The sequence below is a fragment of the Xenopus laevis genome, chromosome 6L (genome assembly GCF_017654675.1).
Source record: "Xenopus laevis strain J_2021 chromosome 6L, Xenopus_laevis_v10.1, whole genome shotgun sequence".
Classification (NCBI taxonomy): Eukaryota; Metazoa; Chordata; class Amphibia; order Anura; family Pipidae; genus Xenopus; species Xenopus laevis.
Genome location: NC_054381.1, coordinates 56,750,844 through 56,775,400, shown reverse-complemented (window position 1 = coordinate 56,775,400; position 24,557 = coordinate 56,750,844). Strand labels below are relative to the sequence as shown.

General features: G+C 37.5%; 1 protein-coding gene across 2 annotated transcripts in view; it reads left to right on the top strand.

Annotated features, from left to right (window-relative positions):
* Positions 1-24,557, top strand: part of ulk4.L (unc-51 like kinase 4 L homeolog) — a 230,495-nt gene that overhangs the window by 156,106 nt on the left and 49,832 nt on the right. For both annotated transcript variants that reach the window (XM_018267520.2, XM_018267518.2), the window contains exons 34-35: positions 9,043-9,209; positions 19,051-19,149. In XM_018267520.2, coding sequence (XP_018123009.1) covers positions 9,043-9,209; positions 19,051-19,149 — 266 coding nt within the window. The remainder of the gene's footprint in view (positions 1-9,042; positions 9,210-19,050; positions 19,150-24,557) is intronic.

Below are 24,557 nucleotides of genomic sequence, written 5' to 3'. Positions count from 1 at the left end.
CCATAGGCCAGTGCTGTCAAACTTCTTGTATGTAGTGCGCTGATCAATTCACATACAGAGTGTTCAAGGACCAGAATATATTGAATGATGGTGTCATACAATGAAGGTTATGGAGCACTAGCATAGACATGAAAATCCTTTGGAGGGCTACATCAGGCCCATGTACCTCCAGTTGAACAGCCCTGCTATAGGCAATAGTGGTGCTTATGAAGGGGAAATAGTAATACATTAACTGTTATTTTGCACTGCTCAAATTGATTGCTGCTAAACTGCTTCATGCTGTGTCAATTTAGTTGCCCAGAATACATTCAAATTATTTTTCTCATTGCTAAATTGTATAGAGTTCTGATCTCTGCCTGCTAATGTAATTACAAGACTACAAATAGTTCTTTCTGAAGAGACAAGTCGGTATAGCTGCTAACTGTCAGAAAGTTACTGAACCATAAAGCAAGGCTGCTATGATTACAGAAAAGAATGAGCTGAATTAATGGCCTCTTGGGCCTCAAGTTGAAACATGACACCGATATTTTACACAAGCATTACAAAGAAATCTTTAGTACTATAACATTATAATATACACAGAAACATCTTAATAATTCTTAATCTAATTTCTCCTTTCTTCAGCAAATGCTTCTTGCTCATTGGTTGCAATGTGTTACAAGACCTGGTATAAAGATTTTTAAGCTTTTATTATATTTCCCAAATTGGCAATGACAGACACCATTGTGAAAGCACCTAAAACACAAATGTATAAGTTTTTTAGTAAATGTATGTAGCGAAATAGGGGGAAAATGTAAATATAGAATGCATAATACACTGTAATGTACAGCTTAATATATAAAAAAATATATTTTTATAAATAAAACATCAGTAACAAGTATAAGGCATTGAAAGAATAAACATACAGAGTACTTTATAATAGTAATATATTTTTTACAGGTGAGTTTTATACATCTGACATACTGTATATACTCGAGTATAAGCCGTCCCGAGTATAAGCCGAGGTACCTTATTTTACCTCCAAAAACTGGGAAAGCTTAATGACTCGAGTATAAGCCTAGGGTGAGAAATGCAGCAGCTTCTGGTAAGTTTCAATCAAAAAATTGAGGGTTTCTGCTCCCATTGGAGGTGCCGGCGTCTCGTTTTTGTATGCCGGCGACCATTCTTGGAGATTATTCTTGAACGCAGGCGACTATTCTTGGACGCCGGCGACTATTCTGAGACGCCGGCGACCGTTTTTGCGCTTGACCCGAGTATAAGCCGAGGTAGAGTTTTTCAGCATATTTTGGGGGCTGAAAAACTCGGCTTATACGGTACCTTAAAATGCTGGCAGGAGCACTGAGAGGGTTAAACAAGTGATTAGGGCCATCTTGATTGTCTTTTTTTATTTTCTAAATTATATATCACCCTGGTCCCATAAAGAGAGATGACTGTAATATACATGCCCAGAAAAATTGGGATGCACCAAATTTACGGAAGACAATGCATTGTTGCATTGATATGTGTGATTTTTGAAACTCAGAATCTATCTAGTATAGGTAAATCTAAAAACAACTGGATTTGCTGAGTAATCAATGAAGACGTTTCACTACTCATCCGAGCAGCTTCTTCAGTTCAACTGACTGGTGTGGGAAGTTCTCTGCATATAAACTCTTCGACTAATCCAATCACAATGGCACATTGTAACTCGACAAAGAGGTGACATCTGAAGAAATTCACAGAGGTGTAGATTCTGTGTAGTTACTGTGATAGGCTTATCCAATGTGTCATGCAACTCCTAGAAAGAGGATGTATAGGAAGAAATGTATAAAACTCACCTGTAAAAAATATATTACTATTATAAAGTACTCTGTATGCTTTTTCATTCAATGCCTTATACTTGTTACTGATGTTTTAGTTATATAAATATATGTTTTTATATATTAAGCTGTACATTACAGAGTATTATGCATTCTATATTTACATTTTCCCCCATTTCACTACATACATTTACTAAATAACCTATACATTTGTGTTTAGCTTTCACAATGGTGTCTGTCATTGCCAATTTGGGAAATATAATAAAAGCTTAAAAATCTTTTAAGCTTTCATGCCTCGTTCAAACTAACGGTTTGAAAAAAGGCAGTTAGGCAGCGGAAATGTTGGGGAAATTTGGGAAAATATAATAAAAGCTTAAAAATCTTTATACCAGGTCTTGTAACACATAGCAACCAATGAGCAAGAAGCATTTGCTGAAGAAAGGAGAAATTTGGGAAATATAATAAAAGCTTAAAAATCTTTATACCAGGTCTTGTAACACATAGCAACCAATGAGCAAGAAGCATTTGCTGAAGAAAGGAGAAATTAAATTAAGAATTATTAAGATGTTTCTGTGTATATTATAATGTTATAGTACCAAAGATTTCTTTGTAATGCTTGTGTAAAATACGGCTGTCATTATGTTTCAACTTGAGGCCCAAGAGGCCATTAATTCAGCTCCTTCTTTTCTGTAATCATAGCAGCCTTGCTTTATGGTTCAGCATAGGAGGGCGAACTCTACAGGGCAAAACTCAGCTGTCTATCTACACTTAAAAAACAAGGGACACTCCTTTGAAGACAGCAAGGTCCAAATCTTGAATAAAGAAGACCGTTAGTTTGAACGAGGCATGAAAGAGGCGATTCATGTCAAGGTGGAGAAATCATCCCTGAACAGAGGTGGGGGCCTTCGACACCACCTGTCTGCTACATACAATGCTGTTCTAGAATCTGTACCCCGGCGGTTTCAGAAAACTTCACACATCCAATCATGCAACTCTCACAAGTAACACCTCTTTCTAGGAGTTGCATGACACATTGGATAATCCTATCACAGTAACTACATAGAATCTACACCTCTGTGAATTTCTTCAGATGTCACCTCTTTGAAAAGTTACAATGTGCCATTATGATTGGATTAGTGGAAGAGTTTATATGCCGAGAACTTCCCACACCAGTCAGTTGAACTGAAGAAGCTGCTCGGATGAGTTGTGAAACGTCTTCATTGATTACTCAGCAAGTCCAGTTGTTTTTAGATTTACCTATACTAGATATACCATAACCTGGATGAATGAGAATCTTCATAGTCATGAAACTCAGGATCATTTTCTCTAATATAAATGGACATAAATTGAGTAAAATATAGCATGTTTTGCTAAAAATACACACACAGTGAAATAACAGGGAGATGTGGGAGTATTCAGGCAAAAAAATGGAATTCGTTAGCTCATGCATTTAGTTGCACTCAAACACGTTAAAAGGGTAAAAATGGCCAGAAAAGTTGTCCATATGGTGTTTTTTCAGACTAAGGGTATATTAATAATGTTACATTTTCTCATTTATGAATGCAAGTGCAAAGTATTGGCATGCAACATTTGGCATGCAAGCTGGTTAAGTCTGCTCTAAGGAATTATACATAAGTGCAGAGTACAGGGTCCAAAATGGCAAGGGGGCTCTAAAATTAACACCTGCTTTTCCCACTGAATATTTAACCTCAGAAAATGTGCACACAAGACACTACATGAAAGCAACACGTGCATTATGTTTCTTTTAACTTTACTTCTGTTTAAAAGATGTTCTCTTGTCTCCACCACAAACATGTAAGAGCATGGGGGTTATGGATCTGGGATGGAAATGCCACAGATTGTCTAAAAACGAATAATAGTAAAACTAAACAACTATTGAAAATAGAAGTGATACTGATAGAGGCTTTACATGCTCCATTTAGCCAGGTTAATTCCTTGGCACACAGGCCTAATATATACTTCTGTCTCCACTAACAGCACTGCAGATTTGTTTAAAGGGGAACTATCATGAAAATGAAAATTTAATATAAGCTTTCCCTGAAATTAGAAACTTTCTAAATATAATCAATTGAAAAAAGGCAGTTAGGCAGCGGAAATGTTGGGGTGGGTGGGATAAAGGGGCAGATCATTTGTGGGCTTTTCCTTATGAGAAAGAGATCTAGCAACACCATGGTAAGGAGGGATTTGTGGGGTACTACAAAAATTCACTGGCCTGGTGGCAACCTTAACTGAAAATGGTCAACCTGACAGAATTGTGTCCGATTTATGGCGATGTTTTAGTGTGGTCATGTTTATTTGGACACATCAGGCAGAATAACTCCTTGCAGCTGGAATTCTGGGGAAAAATGCTGCATTGTGGGGAAAAAAAGCCATACACCATAAGTTTTAAAAATATTTAAAGAGCAACACTGTTACTATAAAATATGTGTGACATGCATAAGATATCCAGATACTGTAAAAAGGTTTTCAGTGAAGCTTTCATATGAATTATATTCAAAGCTAGATTTACAAACATAAATATCAAGATATTACAATAAATAAAAAGGTCCTAGTTCTGGGCAATGTGCTGTACAGTATGATTTCTTTTGTGTGTGTTTTAGGTATTCCAGCAGTGCTTTCCTATATATTCTATTAGAAGAGTATAGAAATGCACTTAAGTGTTAATAGGAAACAAATACTATTAGACAGTTTTGTGAAAAGTCTGAGCAATTCAGAACAGCAATTTCCTGTGACAATATATTTGGGTGGTAGAGAATTGAAATTGAATTAAGAAAGAGATACAGCAGAATAGTTTTGAAGAGGCAGCTAAGTGCGTATGAGGTGAAATGACAGTGAAAGTCATTACAGATTGGAAATGCAGGAGATGTAACACCTGCCATGGAACAGTGAATGCAGCATGGCATAAGTATATTATGGAAATGGCAATAAAAATGTGTTGGTACAGTATTCTTCCTGATGTGTAAGCAATGCATTGCGGTTTCTAGCACTTATATAAGCATGTGTGTGTATTTAATTCTCAGTAAGAGAAGACAACAACCCTGTTTAATCAGGCATTTCAAATGTAGGATCAGTGCAGCTCCCATTGACGTGTATAGGACCTCGACAACTTATACCTGGCGTGGTTTTGTAATAGACGTTTTCGTGGTTTTAGAGATTTTTTTAGTGGAAAAAAACGAAATTCAATTGTTAGTAAATGGGCCCCTTACTGTAGGTGTATATTTATAAAGCAATGTAAAAATGCACTGACATTCACCATGTGGCGCATTGAACCCATAGTACACCAGTACAGTTATAGGTATATCTATGTCTATCTATAGGGTATCTATGTATATTAATGTAATTAGAAGTTTCAAGTCTGCACTTGCTACTAATGGAAAATGTCCAAATTCTGTTTAAGCATACATGAGATAAAAGAACCCCACACCATGTGAATTTAACAGGAAACACACATTACAACTGAACAATTGAAAAAACTGTATGTGGAGTGGAGCAGAAGCTTTAGCTTGGAATAGAGTCCATTACTAAATGAAACAACATTTAACCTTGTTATTGTCCTTCCAACTACAATCTTCACCATCCAACCATGAAGCAATTGTACATCACTTGATACATCTTTTTTAATGTAAAGACAATTGTATCATCCATATCCAGCAGTACCAGCAGTGTATGGCAGGCCCCATTTTACCAACATCTTATTAATGTGGATTCTTTTTCTTTAGGCATACAGTAAAATTGCCCATGCACAGGCCTAAAATCCTTTTAAAAAGCTCTAGAGAGAATCAGCCTGTGTCTGGTGTCCACTAATTGCAATATCTGACTGAAAACCAGCCACATATTGATCAGCTAGATTTGAAAATCAAGTAGGGTGAGCCCTGCATTGGTGCACTGATGTGGTCCTTTCTCCTTGTGGATTACCCCTCATATGATCTGATTCTTTAGCTTGGGTAAATCATGCAAAGAATGTTTTTCAAATAATTTTTGGCATGTGTTTGGCTACTTGTCAATCAAGATCAAAATTCAAGTTCTATGGATATTAGTCCGTTCCGGAATCAGACCTGTTTGAAAATCTTATCTGCTAATATATGGGGTCAGTGATTCACATTACATAATATTGGATCGATGTGAGTGATCAGTTCAAGGATTTCTAAAATGACCTTACAAGAATAGCCACCATCTGTTTTATTAAATGTAATGGTTGACTGTATGAGAAACAAGGATGCGCTGTTATTAATTTCAATTACCTGTAATACTGTATTTCATGCCTAATAAAGACCACTATAATTACAGTCCCTCACTAAGCTAATTGTGTGGGCTGCTGTGCAACTATGAATGGAATTATGTATAAGCAATTAATTAAGCTGTCTTAAAGCAGATGCTACAGAATATTGATTATTATATTGCCATGTTCCTTATAGTAAGCAATATGCAATTGTGTTTAGTTTCATTATGGATAAGGAGGAAGACCTTAAAACATTTACTGTTTGATTTGTTCTTGGAAACATTACAGAATAATGGGTGATGTTGAAAATGCAGTTCAAGATCATTTAAATACAGTAAAAGTTTTCTTTCAGCAATCATAACAGAGCCTGATATGGAAGATGGGGGTCACACCGGGTAGAATGAACTACAGGTATTGGATCCTTTATCCAGAAAGCTCTGACTTACGGAAAGGCTATCTCCCATAGACTTCATTAATTACATAATACACATTTTCAAAACTGAATTATTTTTTCTCTGTAATAATAAAACAGTGCCTTATACTTGATCAAATCAAAGATATAATTAATCCTTATTGGAAGCAAAACAAGCCTATTGGATTTATTTAATGTTTACATGATTTTCTAGTAGACTTAAGGTATGAAGATCCAAATGATCAGAATGAACCATTATCCGGAAAACCCCAGGTCCAGAGCATTCTGGATAATAGGGCCCATACCTGTACCTATATTTTGCAGTTCTATTTTCAACATGCAAAGAAGAAGGTAACTTTTTCAAAAACTTGCAAAGATATTTAGGGGGTTATTTTGGACAAAAACTCAAATTTTTAGAGGGAAAAAACATGACGTTTTTGGTGATTTATTATACCCCAAAGCTGCAAGTCCAAATCCAAAAATCTGCCATCTCAAACCTGTCAAGGTCACGTAGAAGTCAATGGCAGATGTCCCATTTCCAATATGAAGCTATTGATAATCGGAAACAAATCACAAAATGAATTACCTGGGAGCACAACGGTGTATATCTCAGTGTGCATCATGTGAAAAAAGTTCCCCCGGAAAGCTTTATAGTCCAGACTGCATACAAAACACGGAGCACCACAGGATAAAGGAGAGAAGTTTCTAATAAAAGTCCAAAATTTTATTTAACCATTAAAATCGGCACAGAATTGTTGAAACAGAGAGCCATAGGCTTGACGCGTTTCGTGGCTGTCTTCGTGGCGTGTACTTTTTTAAAAGATATTGATAATCTGTGCTGGGTTTTGTCCGATAATAATCCAAAAAAATTTGGGTTTTTGAGCGATAACCCAAAAGAATCGAGCGGTTTGGGCCTCAAATCCGAAAAATTTGTACAATTCAAGTTTTATCTCGATTTTATTGGATCTTTTCCCAAGCTAGCTTTTTCTAGTTACTTTATTGATAAATAAGATTAAATTGTGGATTGGAGTTTGGTTGAGCTTGGTTTAATAAAAGGATGAGATAAATTTGAGTTTTAGTAAATAACCCCCTTACTGTTTGTTTAATGAAAGTTTTCAAAATTCCATGTGATTAGGCAGTATGGTGCATGCTCCAGATGCACAAATAACATTACTCTTCAGTGAATCAAAACCTTTCCATCCTAAAGCAGTATTTGATGGAATAAGACAGCACAGATAGAGCTTATCATTATATATCATATAAAAATCGTGAAAACATCAAGGCGACTGTAGGGAAAGAAAAGCTGCTGAACATGCCTTGTGTTTGGCAGCACAACTCATTTGCACAGAGTTTTCCTCTCAACTTCCATGTGTCCTAGACCATTATTTCAGCTCTTCTATAGATTATGGCCATATAATTGACAAGGAATGAAAAAGACAGGTTGCTTGAAAGTGTATGATTGCCAGTATGAGCATTTAATCAGATCAGTTGGTTAAAAAAGGAACGTTACTCACACTGGTTCGAGAAATGGGAAATATATATATATATATATATATATTTTTGAACTGTGTATCCCTTTAGGATTTTTTCGGAACTGTTTTATGTTGAAGGCACTCCCTTCACTATTATTCAGTGCAGTGATGAAAGATTGCGGTGGCCCTGGAGTTAATTTTCTACACAGAAGGCTTCACCAGACAGAAAGCTCATCACATGTAGTGTTGCTATATCACTGTGTTACCTGTTGGGAAGAAGCCACTTACCTGAACCCAGAATATTGCTTGTACAACTTTAGTATTCTTCCCCTTTGCCTGGGATATTACTATCTACCAAAATAAGGAAACACCACAAAAGTATATTAATACTGTCTCTATAAATGAATACTGTGTTTATACAAAGCTACCCATCTGTCATGATCTAGGAGTATGAGCTTATGCCCACAGATGACCCTATTTTATTATGTCTTTCCTGCAGACATCAATGCTAACTTCACCTTACCCACTGCTCCTTGTAAGACAGCAGTTTGAGCAGTCTTGGACAGATGTGGTGGAAGCAAACTGACATTGTGCCCCACTGGGGACCAGAATAAATACTGTAAATTAAAGAAAGGAATAATGGAGCTCGCTGTTTATCAGAATGATACAAATGACATCATATGGTAGAAAATATCATTACTGACAACTATTTTTCAATCAACATAATTCTATATTATAGCTTCTGCTTTTAACTTCTATTATTAGGTTATTTGTTTTGGTACATGAATCTTATTCTCATATCTTACTGAGGGATCAGTCATTTTGCACTACTCATATTGGAACTGTTATCCAGGGGTTTAGATTATGCTTCAGCTGTGAATGCAGAGAGTTCCACAATATAATTTCTATTGTTCCAGGTTTCTGTGACTTTACAGTTGTGTTATTACAATTGTGTTGTGCTGCTTCATCTGGTAAAAACAAATGTATATTTTCCTAGGCTAGTGCCTTGTCTTGGTATGGTTTTTGATAATCCTGCCCAAAAGCAAACATTTTGATGTGCATATGACTGATTTATAAGTGTTTATCTGAAAATGTCCTTTTTATTATTTGTTTACACAGGACTCGTTCACCATATCTCGAATATGATTGTAGAGACTGCAGCTTTGTACCTTGATGTAGATGATAAAAGCCGACTCAAAGCTGCTAATGCTCAGCTAGTTTTGTTACTTGACATCTTGCACTGCGTGTTAAAATACACAACTGATGTTGTGCGGCTAGTTATGCAGGTAAAGTATTCATACAAAACAGCCCCTATGGTGTAACACCTTCATTATTGGTTTTCTTCTTAGACTTTATGAATGGGGGGCTGAATGGGTAGGAAATATTAATTGTGAAAATAAGTTCTTTTAAGAATTTCAAAATAAATATCGTTTTTGGCTGTATGTGGTTGCTCCTCAACCACTTATTAAACACCAAATTATACACAGCTTCACAATCCCCAAAACCTAGTGGTTTATTAAATTAAGGGCCTTTCTTTTTTAAGAGGTATGCCGTATTCACCTGTTAAGGTACTAGACAGGCAAGTCTCTAGCAGGTTGCTAAACTAGGAACAGACTACAAAAGAAATTTTACTAAACTAAATGCATAGGATTAGGTATAGGTTTATGCATGTGATCTATTGTCCAGAATGATTCATACAGGTACTAGGGATTTTCTGGACAAGCCATGATTTTGTAATTTGGATCACCATACACAGAAAAAGGCCACTTTTCCTCACTCGCGGTTAATGTGTGAGTGATCATAGTTTAACGGGTCAATAATATATTTGCATTCAGGTTTTCTAGGGACTGACAATCTGACGCTTGGAGACAGGGAGTCCAAAACAGAAATTATTCTTCAAAAAGTATTTAACATCATAACTAGTTATCCCAAGCACTATTATCTAACCATGATGTTGGTCAGTTAAATGGAGCAGCTTAAATGAGAATTAAAGCTCTACTAGGAAATTAATCTTGAAGTGCTACAACTTATGTTTAGGCTGCTTATCAGTAAAGATCTAGTCAGTTGAAGATGCCACCAGCAGTTCCCAATCAAGGGTCCCCTATTTCCCTTCCACATGCCAGTCCTTGCATGATGTGCATATACATATACCAGCTCACTAATCACACCCAGGTGCAAAAAAAAATTTTTTTTTTAACTTTGCGCCAAAGTGCTGCTTTCTGGAATGATTTAGAACTTATAAATACTGTATATATACCCCTGTGTGAATAAAGTTGTTCTGATCTTGATCTCTTTTGGGAAATCTTCATGCTTGCTTCCATATATTAGAATATTAAATATTAGAGGCTAATGCAGGGGTCAGCAACCTTTACTATCAAAAGAGCCATTTTGCTCCCTCTTCCACTAAAGAAAAATAGTCTGGAGCCGCAAAACATAACACAGCTTATAAACTTTTTTTTTAAAAGTGTTTATTTTTCAATTTTCAAAAAAAGGGGGGAGGGGGGGTACAGAAGAAAAGAGGGGGGGGTTCCAGGTACAATCAAATCACAATAAATATCACAGCATACAACAGTACTTACAGTCAAATTGCAGTTCACATCAGTGCATTAGAGATGGGGTTGGATATAATCAGTGATGCCCTAGCAAACCTTGGTACTTGCTAAGAGTTGGCCTCAGTCCACTCATCCCAGATCTTCCCATATTTGTTCGGGCACCCTCTAGCTAGATACGTCAATTGTATGAGTGGGAGATTTTTGTTTATTAAGTCTAGCCAAAACCAAAGGGAAGGTGGCTTCGGGTCCATCCATTTCATAAGTAATGCTTTTCTCGCATAAAACAGCAGGGAGCGCCATAGATCTCTTTTGGCATTTAGCGGGACAATCTCATCTATCACCCCCAGTATACAGACTTGTGGAGACATTATCTTGGGGAAGGTAGTTTTGTCTTGTATGTGGGACATAACTCTATCCCAGTATTTATTGATTTGAGGGCAGTTCCACATCATATGAATATAGTCAGCTTCGTGCTGGTGACACTTTGGGCAATATGACTTAGTTACCTCTCCCATTCGGCTTAGGCGTAATGGTGTGATATGAATCCTATGTAATATCTTGAATTGGATAAGTCTGTCTCTAGTGGCAATAAGATACTGGTACGCTTTGTCTTTACACTCCTCTCACTCTTCCGCTGTCAAAGTGGGGATATCTACATGCCAAGCCACATATGCCTTGGCGAATGGTGAGGGAATTGTAGAGAGCAATTTCCCATATAGATTAACAACCATTTTCTTTTGGTTTGGCGACCTAAGGGCCTCTAAGAAGGGGGATGTGACCAGGACTACTCTGGATGATGCAAATTGCATTACAAAGGCATGTCTAAATTGTTGGTACACTAGGAGGTGAATTTGGACTCCAGGGTGAGCCAGTAGTAATTGTTCTCTGGTGAGCAGCTGCCCTTCTGGTGCTGCATCGCCCAAAGTCTTGATCCCGGCTCTTGGCCAACTCATATATGGTAGGAGTTGTTGGAAGTGGGGGAGTTTCCCCAAAGGGGTAGATCAAGTGTGAGTATTGAGTTTTTCAGGTGAGTAAGCCGTAGAATCACAGTCCAAACCTTGTGTGGGGTGGTGAGAATCGGGTCTCGCACCTTCAGGTCTGCTATTCTCCTATAGAGTATATATTTTAAGGTTTCAGCTGAGCCTGCCAAAGTAGCTTGTAATTGAAAGTTAGGATTATTGGGGTCTGGCATGAACCACCAGCCTACATAGTATAATTGAGAGGCTAAAAAATAAAATTGTAGGTCTGGGAAGCCCAGCACCCTTCATTAATTGGGGCCTTTAGCTTGGATTTAGCAAATCTCGGAGATTTGTTTCCCCATATGAACAAGGACTGCATTTGTTCAATATGTTGGAATACAGTTTTTGGAATGTACATAGGGGAGTTGTGAAGGATGTACAAAAATTTTGGCAGAAATATCATTTTTATCAAGTTGATCCTCCCCCATGTAGTTAGAGGCAGGTTCCCCCATTACTTAAGTTTGATCGCCATACTGTCTGTGACCGGGGTAAGGTTGAACTCTGTGTATTTAGCGCTATCCCTCGTAATCATAACGCCCAGATACTTGAAGGAGCTTACCCATCTCAGGGGGGATGGGGGGTAGCTAGTGGGGTCTATGCCTTCATCTATCGGGAAGATGCTGGATTTCTCCCAGTTCATGCGCAGACCCGAGAATCCTCCAAATTCGTCTATAATTGCTAACGTTGACTGTAGCGAAGGTCCAGGGTCACTTAAGTACAATAACACATCAGCATATAAGGAGATACGCTCCTCCACCCTACCCAAATGTAAACCTTCAATATTGTGAGCAGTGCGTATTAAAATAGCCATTGGTTCTATCGCCAAGGCGAACAGTAATGGCGAGAGGGGGCATCCCTTGCGAGTACCACGGCTTAGCTGAAAAGCGTGTGACAGTACATTATTGACACTGATGCGGGCCTGGGGGTTTTGATACAGGAGTCGCACCCATGTGATAAACTGGTCACCTAGGCCAAACCTTGTCATTACTTCCCACAGGTACGACCATTCGAGGCCTTGGCCGCATCCAAAGAGACTACCACTCTAGAGCCTACTTCCCTATGTGTTGCTAGTATATTAGTGTAAAGTCTCCTTATATTAATATCTGTCTATTTCTCTGACATAAATCCAGATTGATCTGGGTGTATTATTTCAGTTATGACATGTTTCAGCCTATTAGCCAGTATTTTGGCCATGATTTTAGTGTCTACGTTTAGTAGGGAAATCGGCCTGTATGATCCGGGCAGCAGTGGGTCTTTATCCTCATTGTGGATGAATACTATTGTGGCCTCATGGTAGGAGTGTGGGAGGGAACCCTGGTCCATCGCATCACTAATGGTTCTGTGCATATGTGGAATTAGTACATCTGCATTAAGTTTGTACCGCTCGGCCGGGTAGCCATCAGATCCTGGTGCCTTGTTTGCAGGCATAGAGTTAATGGCTAGTGAGACCTCACCCACAGTGATTGGGGCATTCATTACCTCTCTCAGATCGTTTGAGAGTCTAGGAATGGGTATACTGTCTTGGTACCTACTTAGTTGGGAATGGTCGTTATTGGTTTGCGTGGTATATATGTTCTGATAATAGGTGGAGAACACTTCAGCAATGCTATTAGGATCTGTGGCTATGTTTCCTGTAGCCATCCGGATTCTGGGTACTGCCATAGATACAGAGTGCGTGTTTGCCAGATAGGCCAGTAATTTCCCATTTTTTCCCCCTTTGTCAAAGGTGCGTTGGGTGGCATGTAACAATTTCTTCCTAGTCGCTTTAATTCTAGCTCTTTCCAGTTCAGCCTGTGCTGCTTTATACACCTGCAGGTTGGAAGTTGAGGGGTCTGCTATAGACTGGGCCTCTGCAGCTTATAAACTTTTAAAAGCTTTAACCTTTTTTTAATTGTAACTGTTACAACAACAGAATACAACAAAGAGAAGTTCAGTGTACCTACTTTGAAATAAATTAAACACTGAATAGCCCTATTAAATGCTAGTTTTCTCATCTGTTTAATGTGACTTCTGTTTCTGAAGCTCCATGTTGATCTTCCCTCTCTTGTCTTGAGTGTGTGACCGCAGTTAGGAGCATGATGGATCATCTTGCTACGGCTTGGTCTTGCCTATCACTCCTGGGATGTCTACACAGCCCTCACACCTGCTGGCTGCTTCCTGAGTGTGCGACCACGGTAAGCTAACCATTAGCTCACCGCAGTTGCACACTCAAGAAGCCACCAGCAGGTGGGAGGGGCTGTATAGATGACATGACAGGCAAAGCCGCAAGACCGAGCCGCAACAAGCAGTATGAAGAGCCGCGGGTTGCCTACCCCTGGGATAATGTGTACAATGTAAGATGTCTGCTGTATTGTGTCAAGCCTGGTGACCCATGCCATTTCTAAAAATATAAAGCTTTCAAATATCATAAGGTTTATTTCAAGCATTTATTTATAGATATCATTCCTTTATTTTATTTTATATATAATTTCTACAATATACTACACTCATTTTGCATGCTCTGTGTAGTTTTTGTTTTGTACTTTGCTTTTATAGATTCCAATGTTTTAGGAACACCAAGAGTATACCTATAAATTACACTTAAATATGCAGCGAAAAGCAAATCTATCGTAAGCTTTTCTGTTTTCAATATGTAGCCTGTATTACTTTTATTCAGGTAATTGCAACTCTAATAATGTTATGAACTATACTGCAGTGACTGCAGTATCCCAAAAAAATGGTGCCAATTTATTTGGTGTTTATTGACTCACTTAATCACTTTTATTGCCAGCATAAGAACTAATATTGCTGGTCTGGCCATAAAAACAGATACATGCTTCCATGTGATGTCATTTAGCTTTATCAATTGAATGTATTAATGAGCAATGCCAATACGTTTGCAACACCTTATAATACCCAAATGCTTCTAGCCGCAGGAAAGCTTTTCTTAATATTATTATCATACTTTGTTACTGAGGAACACACACACACACACTATTTGGGAAGGAATGTGGTCCATCTAGATGTCGATGTGTGCTATTCAGGCAAAATTAAAAGTAAATGTAACAAAGCGATCCATTCTCCTTCTAGAACACGTATCCCTAACTTTTTTACCATGAGCCACATTCAAATGTAAAAAAAGTTGAGGAGCAACAGAAGCATGAAAAAAGTTCCTAAGGGTACCAATTATGGGATGTGATTGACTCTTGGTAGACCCTTGTGAACTGGCAGCCTACAGGAGGCTCTCTCTGCAAATTGTAATACTTTAGTTTTAGCCTGTGCCAATGCTTACTATGCATTCTAGTCTAGTAGAATAGTAGGTGGAGACATTTACTGCCTTCAATTAAAAACTAGTTTTAAAAACTAATTAGGGTTAACAACAATATGTTAAAAGTGTATCCAAACTGGATCAATACAGGTATGGCATCCTTACAGTGGAGTAAGTCAGCTTCCTCTATAGTTCTATAGAACTCCCCAGCCTTAGGGAGTGGGGACATGATTGGGCATGTAAGGGTGGGTGTTAGGCCCCCTGAAGATTTTCTTGTGGGGGGGGTGGCACCACTGGATCCTTATAATGAAACTGTTATTCAGAAAGCACCAAATTACAGTAGGGCTATCTCCAATAGAGCCCATTCATATCGGCTCTAATAAAGTCAAATTCATATTGGTGGCAGACTTAAGATATGGTGATCCAGATTACAGAAAGACTCCTTATCCCCAGGTCCCAAGTATTTTAGATAATAGATCCTATTCTTGTATAATTAAGCAAAGATGTGGAAATATGAGATCCAAATAAGTATGAGAATTGCTAGAAATTATACACTGTAAAGTATCAGTCATGTCTCTTAATTGTATGTGATGATTAGTAAAAATACACTGAATGTTATAATTTAGCCTAAAGGAAAATTTTATTTTAGTGCTGAAAATAAGTGCTTGAAGACTTTTCACATAACTGAATGTATAGGCAAAAAAATATAAGTTACTGTAGGTATAAATTGACAAGGTTTTAATGAAGAACTGTGTCATACATAATAATGCTAAAAGTGCCATATCTACAGTATATTAAAGGTAATAGCTAATCTAATATCTATCTAATATCTTTTATGGTGCTGAAAACTTTGGGGACAATGAATGTGGCAAATAAACCCTATTTAGTCCTGGTTTAGCAATGGTTCTTATTAGGGGCATCAGGGCAGATTCTAATTTGGGGTGCACTTGTTTCTTATTGCCACCCTTTTATTCTTCCATATGTCTCTACCCTATCAGAAGTGTTATATGTATACTGATAAAAGAAAGAAATACAGTAATACTGAATCTACATAGAAATACTTACAAAGGGCTAGATAGATGACAAGTTATTAATCAATAGAAGAACCCAAATATGCAGTCATATAAATTGTATAATGATATCAGTGTAGAATATCTAAAAAATAATTGAGATAATGAACAAACCTAGCAAATACTTACCTAGCTACCTGGCACTCTTCATTTACTGTCACAGATCTTGTATATGTATTATATGTAGGGATGCTCCGAATCCAGGATTCGGTTCGGTATTCTGCCTTTTTCAGCAGGATTCGGATTCGGCCGAATCCTTCTGCCCGGCCGAACCATTTGGATATGCAAATTAGGATTCGGGTTCGGTATTCGGCGAATCTTTCACAAAGGATTCGGGGTTCAGCCTAATCCAACATTCGGTGCATCCCTAATTATATGTATATTTAATAATTATATGTATATTTTAATACAAAACTGTAACTCTTTTTTGTTCTGCGGCTCTCCAGTTTCTGATTGAAACTATTTGATTGCTATGGTGCCAGTTACCCTAGGTTTAATGGCAAGCAAGAAAATAGACAGAAGTAGGTCTGATTATAAAAACATTTTTAATAGCAAATCGAGTTGTTTCTGGTTGCAGGGTTGGTGGACCAGTTGCACAGTGTTTTGGGAGATCACTGCTTATTCAACTGCTATGTCAAGTGCACATACAGATTACATTTGGTCCATTTTTCCCGCGTATAGCATTTGCTAAAAGCCTCCTCTACTGTATTACCCCCACTAAGGAGGCCACAAAAAAAACATACATTTTATTGTGATTAAAGCATTAGGTAAGAAGTATGTTCAGCACAGGCCCTATTCACTGAACTCGTGTTGAACAGTACTGCCCCTTTAAGGTGAATAGTTAGAAAATCAGTGCCCACATTTGTCATGAGATAACTGTGTTCAATTTATGAAGATCATACACGCAAAAGGGCTGCCACATTTCCTGGAAAAAATGTGGCCTTTCTTTTATGTTTATTTGATATCAGTAACAATGGCATCAATTATCATTATTATTGGCTGAAAAGAAAATAACATGTCCTTTGGTAAATTTAAATGGCCACAATGAATTGCTCCAAGACCTTCATGGTTATTCAGATATTTCTAATTTTGGTGAGTTCATTTCAAATATTATATCCAATATTCACATTAAAACCCTATGGAGTTAATTTACTATACACCGGGAGACAATCACCATTCATATGTTACTGTAGCAGCCAGGAATGTGTCATGAAGCCATGAGTATTAGCTCCTTTGAGCCTGCAACACATTCCATATACTGGCGTTTTGAACTGATTTAAGTGATTAACACAAACCTAGGACACAGGTTAATTAGTGCTGCGCTAATGTGAATTTTATATGTAACATTTGACATTATCTCTCAAATTAGAAATGATTCAATAACCATGAAGCTTTTTACTTGTTCAGGTGCACTGACAGAACAAGCCATGAAAGGTTTTCAAGCACTTCATCACGTCCTTTGTTTAAAAACCAAATTTGAGTTGTTTTGTATGTGGCCCACCTATAAACATTGTAGGCAGATGTATAACAAAAGCATGCATGTGGGCACTGAGTGCTTTTTCGTCAGGCACCAGGACAACACTGATTATCTATTCTTTTTATGTGTTAAACTTCAGACATCTGTGCTGCAAGAGATCTGTGAATCGTTTCCTTAAATAGTTTTTTTTTTTTTAAATTGCCAATCAAACTGAAATGTATGCAAGAATATGCATGTTGCCAGTAATACAGTCTAAAAATAAGAGCTTTGTTGTTTATCTAGCAGTATATTGAAAGGCAAAAGATTGCAAGTTGTTTCTTCCTTTTTGTTTTTTTTTTCTCAATTTTCTTCTTTGTCGCTCTTCATTTTGGCAATTTCCGCTGCTCTTTCCACTTGTTATCCAGAATGCTCAGGACCTGGGGGTTTTCAGCAAACTGATCTTTCTGTAATTTGTATCTTCATACCTTAAGTCTTCTAGAAAATCACGTAAACATTAAGGGGCAGATTTACTAAGCTCGAGTGATGGTTCGAATTTAAAAAAGTTTGAATTTCAAAGTAAATTTTTGGGTACTTCGACCATTGAATAGGCTATATTCGACTTCGATTTGAATGATTCAAAGTAAAAATCGTTCGACTATTTGACCATTTGATAATCAAAGTACTGTCTCTTTAAAAAAAACTTCGACTTCATACTTCGCCAAATTAAAGCTACCGAAGTGCAATGTTAGCCTATGGGGACCATCCACAGTACTTTTCTAAGTTTTTTTTGGTCGAATAAAAATCCTTTGATCGATCGATAAAAATCGTTCTATTCGAACGATTTTTATTCGACCGCAGGATTGCCAAATTTGTTGAAAAAATTTCGAATTCAAAGTTTTTTAATTTGATGGTCGAATTTCGAAGTTTTTTGTACTTCGAAATTCGACCCTTGATAAATCTGCCCCTAAATAAACCCAATAAGCTGGTTTTGCTTCCAATAAGGATTAATTATATCTTAGTTTGTATCAAGCAGGTCTGGACTGGGAGTCAAAATAGGCCCTGCCATTTCAATTACATAGAGGCCCAAACAGCCCTCAACCAGGCCACTAAATAGTGACTTTCTATGGCATCATACAGCAGCCCCTCTGGCATTTGCCAGAACCCACAGATTGCCAGTCCGGGCCTGTACAATGTACTATATATTACAGAGAAAAGGGATATCATTCTAAAAAAATTAGATTTGGATAAAATGGATTCTATGGGAGAATACCTTTCCATAATTCTGAGCTTTCCGGATAACAGGTTTCTGGATAACGTATCCCATACCTGTAATACAAAACTAGTCTCGCAGTCAGAACTGTTTGCTAAGGCCACTTTCTATAGAAGCCCAATAGTAGTTTAACTTCAGGATTGGAGTATGGCAGGATTACAAATACAATTGTCTTTAAGCCCCAAGGAAGTTAAGATTTATTTTTATAACAGGTTTTCTTTTTATTAAATTGAAGGGATACAGAAGGAAAGAATGAAGGGGAAAGGGATGTGATTACAGCCATAACTGACTCCAGTCATCTGATTATAGTTCAAAATTATTTTAACAGTATTTTTGAATGCTTTTATCAACCATTTTGCACCAAAAACTATTATATTACCAGGAGAATTATACAAGAGACAGAAAATATTGATAACATGATTGTGGAAGCACTTTTACAATTTAATTATGGTTCATTTTTCAATGTATTTTAACAATTGAAATCTGTTATTCCTGTCTCTTTTTGAAAAAAAGGCTCAAAGGTCGGGCCAAGGAGGGGACACCCAGACTGCAGAGGACCTTCTACTTGTCAACCAGCCCCTGACAGACTTAATTAGCCTGCTTATTCAGCTGGTAAGACCTTGTTGCATTTTAACTCTGATGTATTTTACAGAAATAATGATCAGGAAATGCATTATTGAAGTTAAACTACTGCTACAGGTATGGGACCCATGGTCCAAAATGCTCAGGACCTGGGGTTTTCCAGATAACAGATCTTTCTGTAATTTGGATCTTTATACCTTAAGTCTACTTAAAACAATATATAAATATAATAATAATATAAATTCAATAGGTTGGTTTTGTTTCCAGTAAAGATTAATTATATTTTAGTTTGTATCAAGTACAAGGTACTGTTTTATTATTACAGAGAAAAAGTAGATAATTTTTAAACATGTGTATTAGGATAAAACAAGATGGCCTTTCCATCATTTGGATCTTTCTGGATAACAAGGATAACAATTTTCCGGATATTGGATCCTATACCTGTATAACTCTTTTTATAGCACCACTATATTCCACCTTATCAGAGATTATTCATCATTCACAACTGCTTAAACTGCACATTTCTGCCAGATTGTTTTGCATAGGGTTTTACATATCTTTACAGAATTAAGAGTTTGCATTTGTACACAAAATGAAAATGGAGCACAGTTTTTGTACATTCTGAACCATCCATTTATAATTTGGTACTGTGAATTTTCTTACTCTGCTGAGCAGAAGTCTTTTTCTTTGTACTATACAACTTGACAGCTCTGAACTTTAGTGTTCTTAGTTAATGGTAAGCTATTACACTGATCTTCTTTCATTTGACTTGCTTTATTACCACTGAAGTTCCATTAAATGCATACTTTGTCAAAGCTTATGTTTCCAATTTAGAAGGTTGCACCAAGTTTAATGAATAAGGGTCATAACTGCCTTTACTGCTTTTTAATTATTTTTGGAAAAAGAAAGTTTGCTTTCATATTGAATAATGGCATGCAGATGCTTTATGGATATTGTGATGCTAATATTTTTACTGTATAAATTATTTTAGCTGTCTGCCTACTCTCAAAAAACAGAAGGTGCCCAAACAGGTTGATACCTAAAATACACCCCATAAGCATTATTTCTTGCAGTGTTAAATGCATGAGACATGGATGTATTGACTGTGGCTCTTGTGCCTATAGTTGTATTCACCACAGTGCGGCGGAACTGGTGACTGTCACTTAAAAATGCTCTAATGAAATTTTTGGGCTTGAAACCACTATTGGGAATATCTTACACAAGTTAAAGGGAGGAGACAGGGGTCATCTTTGTACACTACTTAACTCCTTGTGCCGTAACAACTCGCCTTCATTTCTGTCTTTTAAATATTTGTTACAAGAAATGATTAAACTGTTTGTATCTAAATATTTTAGTTGGCTTATGGGTGGAAAGCAATTTAGAGGGTCTGATCTCATTTTCGAATGATAATTATTGAAAGAATGTACTTTCAGATTGGTTTAAAGCTCTTGTACATTCTTCCAAGTCATGCCAATTTGAATCTGTACAGTACTGGAGATACCATGAGTATTAATATGAAGTTGGTTCAGTATTGTTTTTCATCCCACAGGTCGAGTTAAGGTTAAAGCTCTTTGCAAGGCAGTCAAATTCTTCCATTACCATCTCAAGAAAGCAGTATTTTTGCACTGGGTCATTATAGTGTTACAACAGGAAAATATCTTCACCAAATTGAAGAAAGCACAGAGTTTTCTAGAATGTCATTATACGATGAAATCTTACAGTTACGGGACAAAATCATGAGCAATAGCCACAGTTCATTATTCCTCCTTCAGCTAAATTTACAATGGGTATCAATATCTTTTTCACATGAGTTAATTCAGTTGTCTTTTATAAAATAGGTTCAAAAACATAAAATAGTTGCAAAAATGTGAACAAGGTGAGGGAAGGGCTGCATGGAGAGATGGTGACGGCTAATTTCTGGCTTTAACTTAACACAGCTTATTCTGTGGGACAGCAGAAATGGTAAAAATTATACCATAATCATGGAAATTTCCACTACAATCTCTAGTTATTTGGTACATGGACATATATTGCCATCTTTAATGCATCTGCCTCATTGCAGAATGATGCAATGGAATTATCATTCTACTTTCTTTATAGAGTGCATATTCTGTAGCACTTTACACTACAAATACATCATTCAGTCCCTGCCCCAGTGCAGCTTACAGTTCAAGTTCCCTTATAGCATTCAAACATATTGTGGGCTGCTTTTTCAGAAACCATTAACCTGCAGGTATGTTTTTGTTGTGTGTGATAGTAGGCACCACTATATCAGGCACTCCCTGACGTATAAAATCTCTGAAGTTTTTCCCCAGAATTTGGTACAAGTCGAGGGATTTTTCTCTTTTTTTACCCTGCTATCATTTCAGTATTTTCCAACACTCCATTTCTATAAACCAGCACCAGAACTATACAGAGGTCCGATGCCTAGGACTGCACTGGACCTCTGTGTGCCAATCTGTACCTGCGTGATGACGTTGGCAGAAGTGATGTTACTTCCATCCACTGTGCTGCACAAAGTATCCCCCCATCCTGCAGCTGCCAGATTTCAAAGGAAAATAACTAGCAGCAATAGGGGTGGCCATAGACGCAAAGATCTTTCCCCGATATGCCATTAACGAGCATGGCTATATTGGGGGTAAGCCATATGATCCGATCTGATTACGATGCGCAATGTGCTCCGGCGGGATCGGTCGGGTCAAAATCAACCCTGACCGATCGACCAAATGACCGATCTCCGCTGGACGAAAGATGCCGGCACACGCCACACACAATCCGAAAATGGTACGAATCCTCGATTCGTACGATAGGATCTGTGTGTCTATGGCCACCTTAGGAGACATTTTTCTTTTTAATGAAAAACTTTTCTTTGCTATAAAAGCACCCAAGGTCTTCCCCCTTAAAACTGCCTCCCTAGACACATGCCCTTGAATGCCTGTATGGTAAATACGGCCAGTCCCAGTGCTGCATGGGAGCATTATTAACAGTACATTGCCCTGATTAAAACTATGCATCCCTGCTACATTTTGACATAATTTTGGGCATTAGCCAAAGTTTTCCTATCCCTTTACCGGCCCTTTGTTGGTTAATAGGAAGTGCCTTTTATAATAACATGAATGCAAAGATTCTGGACACCAAAATGTTAAGATGACTCGTGCAAGAACATTTCTCATATCATCAATTAAAGCCCTAGCACTACAACCTTTCAAGAAACTTTGACAGAAATGGGCCTTTGTTGCATGCTTTCCCGGGCCTCAATGACAAGCGATAACATTCACCTCATTAACCTTCCTGCCAACATTCCAGCACATTCATTCTCTGTGTGCATGTGTGCTCTGTATAGGAAATTTTCCCTATTAAATTGTTATGCCCAGAACACTGAGGGTATAAATAACTAATGATATTGTAACAGTTAAGCCGGTTCCCCATAGCCTCCTTATCAAATCTGTTTCTGAACTCCCTTCTCTGGAATGCGGCAGTATTACAGGCCTGACCAACACAGATGTCATTTTCTATTAAACATGCATTTTGTGTAACCTCATTAATGTGCTGCACCAAGTGTGCCCTGGGGATATTCCAGGCTGTTTCATTGTTACTCTAAAATTAGAATGGCCTAAAAACCGACGGGATAAAAAAATGTCACTTCTGCTTCAAAGAGCTCATGCCACTCTTAACAGTGGTTTTCATTGCATGAATAGTGACTTGAATATCACTAGCATTATTTGTTACACCAGTGTTAACACTTCAACTCCCAGCATCCCTTGCTGGCGTCACATAGACAGCATATACCTTCTGATGGAAGAACTTTTCACTTCTTGGATTTGAAAGAAAATGTACATTTCTAGGAATTAATTGGGGATGCCTTAAAGCAAGTACCTAATCCTTCGCTCAAAATTTGGCTGAATAGAAAAAGAAAACCTCATTTGCATGTTGCTAACATCTATTTAAACATGCATGCACAGTTCTGATGTGGATCATCATTGGAATGTTTCTCTACAATAAAGATACAACCCAGCAGTCACATGACATTTAGGCTTGTGATTTGGTTTGACTAACTAGTAAAGATCCCAAAATATTAAATTTGGTGTATCTCTATAACTTTATAAACTCAGACTGAAAGTTGTTGGATGTGCAACCTGGACAACTCCGTTTATACAGTCTATGCTAGCATGCGTTTTCAGGGGAGCCCATTAAAAAGCATAATTTTTTCAAATTTACTTGCTTCTTGTGCTGCACGCAGGGCATACCTCATAGTTGCATATAGTAACATAGTTGGTATGTTGTCTGTGTGTAGAGTCTAGGAGTTATTTAATATAATCAGCAGGCACTGTATGATGCCACAGCCATAGCTGCATATTAGCAGTGGTGCTTAAGTCTAACCACAGCTTAAAGGAACAATTCAGTGTAATAATAAAAACTGGGTAAATAGGCTGTGCAAAATAAAAAATGTTTTTAATATAGTTAGCCAAAAATGTAATGTATAAAGGCTGGAGTGACTGGATGTCTAACATAATAGCCAGATCACCACTTTTTAGCTTTTCAGCTCTCTAACGCTGAGTTAGTCAGCGACTTGAAGGGGGGCCACATGGGACATATCTGTTCAGCAAGTTTGCAATTGATCCTCAGCATTCAGCTCAGATTCAAAAGCAACAGTTATGACTCATGTGACCTCCCCTCAAGTCACTGATTGGTTACTGCCTGGTAACCAATCAGTGGAAACCAAGAGAGCTGAAAAGCAGGAAGTAGTGTTCTGGCTATTATGTTACACATCCAGTCACTCCAGCCTTTATACAGTACATTTTTGCCTAACCAACTATATAGTTATTTTGTACAACCTATCTATTTATCTAGTTTTTATTTTTGCACTGAACAATTCCTTCAAAGTAAACAGCCACGTTGACTTTTTCTGTCATAAACTGGTCAGTCTGTTTCTTAAGTGCTTTGTAGTTGTATTATTTTTGTTAAAACTGTACTAGCAATGATGTTAGGGGGTTGTTCTTTCCACTGCAATGGCCAGAGTATTCCATTACTGACCCCACTCCATTGGCATCAGGCAAAACCATGGAAAGCTTATAGAAGATGACAGTGAGAGTCAACCTGGGGCAACAACGGATTAACTAAGACTGAAATTATAAACGTAGTAAAACCTGCATGCAAACTAAGCAAAAAAAACTAATTTGGATGTCAGAAATTTATTGTAACATGGGCAAAAGTCTTTCCAATCAAGTAACGACAAGTAAAACTTGGTTAACTAGACTGTAAGTTATTGCATAAGTGTCTTTCAAGATATCCATGGGCACCGCTTTACCCTACATTTGAATACAGTTATCTACTGCTGCTTGTTTTTGCCTCTTGTTCAGCACATATGTGGGGCATGGGAACATCACACAGCTATGTGCATCAGGAGAGCCTTTCATTGTATACATGAAGCATCGGTC